The 11977-nt window shown below is 32.5% G+C and overlaps 1 protein-coding gene and 1 long non-coding RNA gene across 2 annotated transcripts; both read right to left on the bottom strand.

The window, feature by feature from the left end:
- Window positions 1-2269: 2269 nt before the first annotated feature.
- Window positions 2270-2906, bottom strand: LOC124446844. The gene is made up of 2 exons (XR_006948542.1): window positions 2868-2906; window positions 2270-2557 (listed from the first exon to the last, which is right to left on the bottom strand). It is a non-coding gene; the product is annotated as an uncharacterized LOC124446844 (long non-coding RNA).
- A 4867-nt stretch (window positions 2907-7773) lies between these two features.
- Window positions 7774-11915, bottom strand: LOC124445217. Its single transcript, XM_046995925.1, has 9 exons — window positions 11828-11915; window positions 10664-10973; window positions 10138-10450; window positions 10009-10063; window positions 9823-9878; window positions 8831-8926; window positions 8647-8760; window positions 8434-8455; window positions 7774-7993 (listed from the first exon to the last, which is right to left on the bottom strand). Exons 1-9 carry the CDS (start codon window positions 11868-11870, stop codon window positions 7938-7940), a joined length of 1065 nt encoding a protein of 354 aa, XP_046851881.1. The 5' UTR covers window positions 11871-11915; the 3' UTR covers window positions 7774-7937.
- Window positions 11916-11977: the final 62 nt, after the last annotated feature.

Here is an 11977-nt window from a genome sequence, read left to right as displayed (position 1 = left end):
TGATAACAAGTGCTTTCATTGACGTTATCACGCTCTACAAGTAGGAATAGGTTGTAAGATCTTTGTTTCACTACAAACTTTCGTTTTTGTTTATTCTAAATTAATTCAAAATTTAATGCAGCGTGCGACAAGCTTGACGAAATTTGAGTGAGTAATCAGAAATGAGCGATTTGAACTCTATTTAGCTATATATACAGTGTCTACATCAAAATACATATCTAAATAAAAAATTTAAACCATTGTTAAGCTGCGCTCGACACAGCAAATAACTTTATTTTGCTATCAGTGAGCCCACTGGCATATCAAAACAACTACGAGGGAGGGAGGGTTTGTGTCGTAGAATAATGATTGATGAGCATTAAAATTATTACTATATAGGTCAATTTCCACAGGGCTTTTTTTGATACAGCATAAAGTCACTTGAAACATTTACAATTAATGAAATTTATAAATGAAGATGTTAATAAAATTTTTATTTATCAAACCAACAAAACCATTCACATATTAAACCATGGCACTTAGAAATAGCAAACAAAGAAAATATTTTATCACTATTTCCATGTAAACCAACAAACTTAATTTTGATCGGTTGAAAAAATCTAAATCTAGTCCAGTCCATTCGATTTTGCCATAAAGGGTTTACCTCGTATAAAAAATTTACAAAATTGACTCGAAAACTACGTGCTTTCATTAGTGCTTGTAGCAGGGTGGCAGTATATTGTACTTGAAAACCACCGAAATTATAAGACAGTGATGATCTGATGATCACAAATGTTGTTTCTTTATAAAAGAGAAACAAAATAGTACATTGCAAATGCTCATCAGTATCAGTTTGAATATGTAAATATTAACATCATGCATTAACAGCATCTTTTTGTTTTACAAAAGCTTTCGCCAAACATGTAAATATTTGTCGAGATGTTTGGCATAAAGAACTGAAGTGTTGATAACAAGTGTTTTCATTGACGTTATTCATGTTTTACAAGTAGGAACAGTTGTAAGATCTTTGTTTCACTATAAATTTTCGTTTTTGTTTTTTCTAAATTACTTCTAAATTTAATGAAGCTGTGCAGCCTTTGACCAAATTTTGGAAGGGGGAAATGAGTGAATTAAATTCAATGTAAATATAACTACAAAAACAAAATCTATCCCTAAACAAATTTAAACCATCAGATACACCCAGAGTTGCTTAAGGTAATCGCCATTTGAAGACTTTACTGTCATGAAACGGTGAAAAATTAAAAATTTTAATGCAATGACTCATTTAATAAATTGCTTTCGAAACAGCTGGCAACTTTATTTTCGTATCAGCAAACCAAGACATTTTAAAGCAACTAAATCTAGAAAAAGTTTTTAATCGTTGGACAAATCAAAAAGCCCGACATATGTTACTAAAACATGTTTCCTTGCACGTGCAAATTTTGAAATGGAAAATAAAATGATCCTGTTTCTGAGCTTTCATTTCATTACTAAGTAAAATTTAGTAATGTATTATTAGATTTTCTCAATTTCAATAATCTAAATTTCAGAACTTGCCAGTATTCTTTGTGTAGTTTCACTGCCAAATTGAAATACCGAGGCAAAAATTCATTTAGAAAACTTGTCCAAATACTGGACTGGTAACACTCGAAGTCCGGATTTTCGTGTTGTGACGTCAAGGTCTTATACTAATGCTCGAATTTTAAAATAAAAGTTCACTCACTGACACTCACTGACACTCACTGACTCACACTCATTGTGTGCGACTGAATAAAAATCACACTCTATCTAATCATTGGCAAAGTCATTTCTCCATCTATGGCAAGATTTTCTCCTAGATATTTCAAATCAAGCAATCAGTTGTGTGAAATTGCGTTCTTTGAATAATTATGAAGTGATTTTGAAGCACCACTTAGTGAGTGTGAATGTGAGAGTTTTAGAATACGAGTGTAAGTCTTTCTCAGAAATAATTTCACTAGCGAGAAATTTCCAAACATCTTTAGCACTGGGTCAGAAATGTATTTCGAATTCAACATACTTAATAGCCCATCCTATTGGTATAAAACGGACTTCGACCAATATCCTAGTACCTAGATCTGCCACAAAGCTCACCATTCCATTTATTTAAAAAACACTGTTCATAAGGATTTACTGTATTATGCGTGAGTGCTACGTGTAAATAAATCCTCGGTCACAACGCTTTGTTTAAATAGATATTACACCAAAATTTAGAAAACGAAGTCTATAGTCTATTTGCAATGGCAAGTGTTTTCAAAGTAAAAATGCAAAGTTTTGGACAAATTCCAATTGATAATTTGCAACATCATTGTCTAGCTCTGACGCCAAAAAGTTGTAGTGTTTCAAGATTTGAGAATTTCCTGTTTATGGCAAACAGGAAATAAGAAAAAGATCTTTTTTGTACAAACTGAAGTCTTTGTAAGGCAACAATTTCCAGTTTTTCCAAAGCACATGAGATAAAAGGCAGCAACTACGATCCTTTCATCATTCTGTGTGGCTTATCTGATGGCTGTATTTGAACAGGTGTGTTGTCCTTTGTTTGAACCGTTTTGCAAATATTCTTAAATGGAAATACCACAGTAAAATATTAAAGAAAGTTTGACGTAAGCAAAAACATAAGCAAGACTAAGCTCAAACCGATGCAATGAATAAAAATAAAATTCCGTTTCTTTGTCTTTTTAAGTCTTACGAGAATAAGAAAGTAAAGTTTTCTCGCTAATGCTTATTTTTATAATGACTGTAGACAATTGGGCTTTACAATCTCAATTACTTTATAAATACCTACTTTTATTAAAACTATTTAAATTCTCTCATTTATAGAACGTAAACCTTACAACGACATTTTTATAATCGTAATTTAGATATATTACCATCTCAAATCCCAGTTCCAATACCAGAATCTTCCAAACGATCGATCAATTATCACTATCCACCTTCTTTTGGGATTGATACAGAAATTCTCTTCAGCCACATTGACAACCATGGAATAATTCCACCTTCATCCGATCTCTTTAAAATACATTGAGCATGTATCACTTTCCCAAACTTTTCATCAGCACGTCAAAAATCTCGATTTCTACAGCTAGACATTCTCACTCGACAAATATCAATCTAAAAACTACATGCAGACTAGTTAATCAAAAATATTTCATCCCTATCCACCTACATAATCAGAGTATATGATTGGTTCTAAGTACAAAGAAAACAATGCATTACAAAATGATAAATCTAAAGAGTGAGAGATATTGTGTCGTTAACCCAATTTGAAGACACATTCATATAGGTGGCGTGCAACCATTCCCCAGGGAGTGAGAGAACAATGGACTTTCGTCCTGTTTGACGACATTTGCATTTAAATCACTGTTGAAAATCAATGGTTGTAAAAAATCATCCAACATGGCTGCCACGACGTACATACACTTCAACAATCAGGCAGACCTGAATTTTTGTTATTTTACAATCAAATCAAATTGCAAAGGCCAATTAGTTCTATTTTGTAAGTTATAGCAAACACACATAGATATGGCTTGCAAAGGTTGAATTGGTAACACTTGAGTTAGTGACACATGTAGACAAAAGGTAAACATAAAAGTGAACTATTGAAAAATTATGTACACAAAAATAAACCAAAAGTAGGCAAAAGGATATATATATAAAAGGTAGACAAAATAGACAAAAAGATAGACATTAAGATTGATTTAAAGTTAGAAAAAAAGATATATAAAAAAGTAAACAAAAGATAGACAGAATGGTATAGACACAAAGACAGACACGAAGGTAAAGTATTTTGTCATTCTTATTCTCGGAATGAAACAACATCAATAAACAAATTTTTACAAGTTCAGTGAATATTATTATTTATCTACTGAAGCATTCAGGAATAGATGACCTTTTAGTCATATTTATAATGCGCGTGAAAATTGCTTAAAATGATTCAAAGCTTTAAAAAAGTTTTCATTTAATAACTAAAATGTTTATAGTATAATCGTATAATTAGATTATTCCATGTATACATTGGAGGCTTAAAAAACAAGAATAGAAAAACGTCATCTTAAATAAAAGTTGACCTTCGAACGTTTTCCTAGCAATGCTACCTTGTTTAACAAAACCAAATATTATATTACATACATAATGGGCAAGAATAATGAAGGAAAATGGTGATGGGCCAGATGACTGATGAAATAAAATTTTGACGTAGAATTACTTTCAAGTCATTAGACATAAGTAGCTGATTTCTAAAGTTTTTTTGCAGTGAAATTATTGTGAATAAAACCACATATGTCGTTAAATATTCCTAACTTTCACGAAGAATTATACCCATCGTAGAATGTTATAATGACATTATAACGTTCTCTCAAATGAATGAAATATTAATACAGCTCGATTCACAAACAATGAATTATGTCAATAAAAGTTAGTGGTCGTTCCATCTGCGTAAATATAAATAACTTATCGTTTAATTTCAGTTTGGCATAAACGCGCTTTTGTTTTATGCTGATGTCTTTTAATGTATCGTTAATTAAGAATCAAAAAGGTCAACCACTGTTTCATAAATATATCCAAAACGTTTCCCAGTAATTGTGGTTTTAGTCTATTATAGATAAATCAACTAAACGTCAGATTTTGTCGCTTCTTGAACAGGAATTTAGCCATCCATACGAGAGTAATATTGATCTGTAGGAAGACCGGTTAGAGTCTTTATTTGTGTCTTTTTATAATGAATGAATACAGAAGAAAAAGCTTCCACATTATTGTCGATACCTAGCCGTATATTTGACGTCCAGTCAAGCTTCCAATCCTGTTTGTAGATAACGTTTGGCTTTAACGAATTTCCCCAACGTTTAATTTTCTCTATCTCTTCAACAAACTTATTTCGCCTTTTGAAAATATCCACATTTTTCGTAGTAGTTGTCATATTTCCAGCCAGTTTGTTACTGAGAATACTGAGAATGAACACTGATGAAGCAATCAATAGCGGGTACATATAAACAAACCATTTATCATTTGTCTGTAAGGAAGACGCATCACACAAGTGTAGTGATTGATTGTAAATGTGCATAACGTTCATTTTTGTATTAAACGAAGACACTTTAGTCAGTTTAGTGAAACTTTAGTGAGACTATCTTACGTATTTCCAATTCTTGTCTTGCCACACTTACAATTTTGTTTGAAGAAACGATGGTATCTTGGCTGATTTATCATAACACCCAGTCAGCTGATTCGACGTGTAATTCTCGACGTAGAGTTCAATTTAGTACGGTACGTGATCGTGTACTATCAAAGCAATGAGCTTGATGGCATTTAATAAAATCAATCACAAAAGAAACACGAAGAGCAGCACAAATCTCGCTAAGAATGACCTGGAACAATATCTTTATTTCATCGAATTCATTTGAAATCGTATAGTAGAGTACTAGTGCACTAACTAATACTTTATTTGTCATAAAAACGTTTGTTCTGCTTGAGCGATAATTGTTTCCGTTTAATTCGAACACAAATTAACACGGCGTTATGTAAAATGAGATACGAAGACACGAGGTACACTCTATTGAGAAAATTGACAAAATCACCAAAACTCTATAACGACCAATAACTACAATGGTTTATAATTTAATAATAAGACAATCACGTCACTTTAGGCAGTTTAGAACTTGCCTACTTTATAAATGCATTTCCAAATTAAATAATCACACATACACAAAGTACCCACACGTAGGAAAGTGCCCACCCTTTGTCATCATACGTGTATTATTAGATCTGTGGGTAGTAGCAGTTGAGTGGCTAGTGACAATTTTCAAGTGGAGGGAGCGAGACAACACTTTGCGAAACAAATAAAACGCACGAAGTATTTACCGATTTGCAATCCCTTTGAGACATTGCATTACAATATAACTGCTTATTTACAAATGAAGATCCAATGATGTTTTCCAAGTTATCAACGTGTGAACTTTTCAGCATATTTCGACAATATTAAAAAATATCCTTTTTAAAAGTTGGCAATAATGAAACTGAAACAACTCTCGAAAGTTATGAATCAAAATCATGAATCAAGAATAAAAAAGCAAAAATGCATACATGGTAAAAAAACATATGTACGCAACATATACATGAGGATAGACTGTCATGAATAACATGTTTAACGCACATAAAATATAGCTACGAGAAGTTCGTAAAAAAACTTTAAAAAACATCTTTGGTGAAGTCCTAAGATAAGAACGTAACGTTTAACAAAACCATCCAACAAAATTTTCCATTGACTTTTTTCTTTGTAAAAAAAGACTTTACAGGGTGTATCAAAAAAAACAACAACTGAACAGCTTGGAAAACGTCGCTAAAGTCATCAGCGCACAAGGTTTGCTGAAACCTTTGGTAGAAATAGATAGTTAGACTTCCAATGGTTTATGTGACGGAAATATTGTCGCGAAAAATAAAAATCATTTTTGAAATAGCTTGCGCATGAAAATGATGCAGCTAAAAAGAAATTGGAGCACATTTGGTCAAAATATGACACATGTTGTTCAAGCTGACAAAGTTTTCGGGAATTTTGCTGATGTGTACGCGAACGCTTCGCTTTCAAATTACAAATTAAATATCCTCATAAATTATGCGTTAATTTGAGTTTAAATTAATCCAAATATGAATAATTGATGAGGTTTTAAAAACGCAAAATAATGCGCAATTTGGATGCCTAGCGTTTGTGCACGCTTTGGCCAAATCTCCTTGAAGTTCGAAAGCTTGAAAAACATGAGTCATATTTTAACCTTGTGTGTTCCAATTGCTTTTAGCTTTGTCATTTTCGCGCGTCTTCAATAACACATTTCAACAAATTTGATCAGCTATTGCTAGTTAATTCTGCTGGCCAATCACATTCTAGCACGTGACTTAAGGTAGCCAATAGTATTTCTTCAGTCCTATAGGTCATGAACGTATGATAACTGCAAAATCTTGACTTTTTTCATTTTCCAATTGTTGGGGAAAACAAAACCAACTTACTTGCTAATTAAAAATGGGAATTTTTTTCGATTTTATTATACAAAACAAATAGATTAGATTTAACCGTTGTCTGTTCAGTGAGACACACGGGTAGGACGTCCTTTGTGATAAGAAAAAATGTTTACTCGCCTCGGCGCCTCGTGGCCACTTTGTTAGTTCTTATCGCAAATGACGTCATAACCGTGTATCTATAACTGTTTAGACAATGATATTTGATAAACACTTATTCCAAATACCAGATCACAATGATCAGAGTAAAACAACACAAAAATAAGGTAAAATGAAAGCACGATAAATAGTTTTAAGCGAATTTTGATCAAGAAGATCCTTAGATCGACTCAAATTCCTATTCTTTTTGAAGCCTTTTTAGTAACATTTCCAATGTGATTTTTCCATGTAATATTTTCACCCACTATACAATTTGAACAGTTTTGGCAGACGAAAAACGTTTGATACTTTAAGAGTTTATCGAAAGGATTGGTTCATTATCTATTTGTAAAAACCTTTCCCTTCAACTAACATAATGCTAATCTTTGGATATTTTTTTTAGATTTAGGGTTAATTTTTGTCAGCAGCTCACAGCTAGCGAAAAACCTTTTTCTTTGACTTTTCTACAATTTTATTTGTTTGCAAAACACCTTTGAAAAACAGCTTTTCAATTTTTTCTCAATTCATGGGGAGAAAGGTAGATTCTCCGCCAAATTAAGCTCGGAAACAGAAATAGCAATAACAGACTATTATACCCTATCTCAAGTTGCATGAAAAAAAAAACACACAGTAAAAACCGTTTTCAAATTTCTATTGATATACTAGTTTTCCCATTATTTTTACTTCAGTAAGTTGTTTGTAAATGTAGCGTATTTTTTTTATTCATACTTAACCCAAAACACAAAAAAATAAAACAAAAAGAACATTCGAAACTTCACTAACAAAAAACTCTTTGGATTTCAGATGGAATTCCATTTTGACAAATCAATAATGAACATCCAGATCGTAGGGTTCCCTGCAACAGAAGTCATAATAATCATAAAGTTGGACGAAGTATAGATGCTGGTATCAATTAATGAACGTTGATTTCTTTAATATACGCGACTTTTGCAAAATATATTAGCATGTGCAGACGAAATGATCTTACAAAACAACTGTTTAAAAGACATTCGTTTAAAATATTTTAACATCACCTCATTTCAATGCAGATGGTTATTTGTGGTAAGTGAAAAAGATGATTTTATACGGCAAAATAAATATTTGGAAGACAAACCGTAAATTCTCTCCCATTTATCTTGCATGGACAGGCTATGGGATAAATACATCTTCCATTTGAAAAGATTCTTTTATTTGGACAGAAACATCCTCTAGGTTTTTTTTCACGGGGACATTCACCTGACGTATTATCACCACATTTCCAGTCGCAGCCATCATCTTTTAAAGTTCTTATCGTACCTGAACACATCACTGTACCATCCTACAGAAAATATTTAAAGTTTAATAAAGAACTACACATGATTAAAACATGGATTGACAACGATCGTGATGAAGGCAAACTTTGTCCAATATATAATTGAATTCCATTGGGACACAATTAATGTACTGGTCTTAGCCGACACAATGAACAAGAACCATCCTCAGACACTTTTACTGCTATATACGTCATACCTTACATTCACAAAAATTGCAATTGTCAGGATCATCCCATTTTTGACCATCTTTATACCGTTTTCCTTTCATGGTACAACTTTGAACGGATTTGACGCAATATATTCTCCCTTTCTGAAAACACAAATATCTAAATTGAGAACGGTTTCAATTTGTAACATCTAATATAAAATACAAAACTTACATCACAACTACATTCAGTTAACATTCCTTCTTGCCATTTTTCCGTATTATTACGTTGGTTGCCATTAGCATCAACACAATCATCACCTTTTGGAACCTATTAAGACAAACTATTTCGTCAATTGCACTTTTTCGCCCTTAACAAGCAACAACATGCTATGTAAGATGTTTTAAAGTAAAAGAAAAAAACACAAGAAAAAACACTTGTGAAAAAAACACACAATGTTGGTAAAAATTTCATCACAGCAAGATTTTGGAGAAATTTCAAATCCACGGATGTTGCTGTATTTGATTGTTATTAACGTTTACTTTTGTTTCAGTCAACGGTTACAAAAATAGTGATGGTAAATATAATATGTCGTTAATATGTTTTACATGCTGAATAAGATGCTTTGCATATCATCAAAGGATTCTTCTTCATAATTTCGCTATGGAAAGCATGTTTCATGATAAGCTGACATTTATCATCATTTTTCAGGACTGTCCTAAACAGGACAATCAACATTTAACAATTTAGATGAAGTATGAAATATACTGCAACATTTTCTTAAAAGATTTCTTCATGAGCATCAAATTCTTTTTCAACCGAATAAGTCCCGCCATCATCAGCGCGACAATTATTTATATTAAGTTGACACTACGTTTACACGATGCCGGTAAGAAACTCTACGTTTGAACGGGGTCTAAATGGTTTAAATCCGAGAGTATCAATATATCCTTATAGATGTAGATCATCCAGGTTAGTAGAGTCCTGAGAAGGACTGTTGGTGTTGATGTTGACTAACGTTTCGATGTCAAGGCTACAATGCTGACAATTTTCTTTTTTGAAAGTTTGGCTAGTGTGCAAATTTTTTCAATTTCATTTACAAAAGTTAGTTATATAAAACCAACCATTTTTAAAACCAAATTATTGCAAGTTTGATGAATCTATTTTAGCGGAATCGCATTTAAAAAAACTCTAACTCGGCGCGTAGCTCTGTAAACAAGACTTACGTTGTTTGTTGGACATGTTACAGGAGCTGGTGTCGACTTTGCGATATTTTGTTCAACTAGAAATAGAAGAACTTTATCATTTCATAATCCACTTGGTTCAATCACGTGGTCAATCAAGTGGTTAATTATATTTCCAAAACTAAACTTCATCCGATAAACCATCCATTGGTATCCCAAAACACTTACTTATATACGTGCAATTGGGTTGACCAAAACTTATGATCACATCTTGCAACTTTCCCTGTGAAAAAATGATTAAATAAAATTAATTATAAAATAAAATACAGCTGAATACAACGATAAAACAGAACTAACCACGAATCGTTCAGGGATGAAAAAAACGTTTTCATCGCCAGTCAAATACTGTTGTGCCAATCTCAAATGACCGTTTGGATGAAATGCATGTATCGAACTATCTTGGTTGTCAATTCCAGTATAACGATAGTAGCTTTTACCTCTTGGTACATCAATTCTACACCTTGCTAAACGTTCATCCATATACATTCGAACCTCCAAATGTACCCATTCATTCTTAGGTATATTTCGGGCACCAAATGCACATAACGATGATTCCGGAATGCCTCTTAAGAAGAAAGATACGCCAACTTGTGCTACGTCATTATTCCAACTAAAAAATGAGAAAGAAAATATTCGATAACCTATTTCATAGTAGTAGCTAATGTTGTGAAAAAAATTTAATTATGCAATGTGAAAATATTCTAAAATGCTTTTTAAAAGCAGTTAATTTGAATTGTCAAACAACGAAGAGTAAATATATTAAATTCAAGTGAAAATTTCTTCGAGAAAAACTAAACTCAGAAAAACTTAAGTCTCTATGTACTTGAATGTAACGGCAAAGCCCGCACGGTTAGGACGATCAGGATTTGATAAAAATACAATAGTTCCACCATTTTCGCCATCGGCTACACGAAGATTAGCCATTACAGTAAATTCCCTCAGTAAAATTGAATTGTTGACGAAAGAACTAGAAACATTTGGAGGTGCAACCAAATTAGAAGCATTTGAAGGAAAATCGTATGCGTTTTGACCGCCAAAAGGTGAGCCACTTGTAGGTTTTAAGCCTGAGAGATCAACAACATCAAACATAACAATGTCGGCAGGCGTTTCGAGCGTTTTTGCGACTGTCTGACCTAGAAAAAAATACATATGGGATTTAATATTTTCTATGAAGTACTTATGACGCCAAATTTCGCCACTCAATTTTCTGATTACAACCAAACTATTAACTATATGTTTCCAGAACTTTCCACCTTTCCACTTTCTGTACACTTTGGTTGTAACACAACACAGTTACTTCCATTGTTTTACTTTGGTGGACAATAAAGACAACGCAATGTATAATATTAAAGTAACAACAGAAAATTGAAGATGGAAGAAAACTAAACTGTGTGGTATTGACCAAACTACAAATACCATTGGCAGTAATTATGTTTAACTCGTTGAGAGTTCATGTCAGTAAAAATAGGTACGTAAAGTGTAATGAAAATGGAGTTGTGTTCTCTTTCTATGGTTTTTCATCATTATAAAGCTGGTTTGTTAACTTTTTATAAAGCTACTGCGATAAATGCCTCCCAAATAGCGTCTTGCCTCATCTGTAGCTCTATTTTTTTGACTGACGTCATTTTACTGCGTACTCGAGAGCAATGCATAATGCATAGCGGTTATTATAATTCTTTGGTGTAGAATAGAACCCCAAGATAAACAACAATTATATTTTATCAGGAGCGTACGTAGATAAGTCTATGTTTGCGAGGGAAGTCAAAAGACGCAACAAACACATAAATTTACATAAAATTTTAATGGATAGAAGAAAAAATTGACAACGTTACAGAAACTCATTAAAATCGCGTTTTTCTTTGTATACATAATTTACTTCCACGTTATGACGTGAAGAACGTATCGCAACTTTAGAAATATGTTTAATATCTTTGTAATAATACATATATTTGCCATATAGTGACTTGTTTCTAAACCCAACACATACCAGTAAAGAATAAAAGCACTCCAAGGAAAATATGTGACAACATCTTGTATCGGTATTTGAGACAAAAGCTGACCACCTATTACAACGGATGTGTATGGTAAACTATACTAATTACATTACAAATTAATAACCACTGGACCTTACGCATTT

This window comes from Xenia sp. Carnegie-2017, unplaced genomic scaffold, assembly GCF_021976095.1.
Source record: "Xenia sp. Carnegie-2017 unplaced genomic scaffold, XeniaSp_v1 HiC_scaffold_22, whole genome shotgun sequence".
NCBI classification, from domain to species: Eukaryota; Metazoa; Cnidaria; class Anthozoa; order Malacalcyonacea; family Xeniidae; genus Xenia; species Xenia sp. Carnegie-2017.
The sequence above is the reverse complement of the archived record's forward strand: the minus strand, read 5'-3'. Positions and strand labels throughout refer to the sequence as shown.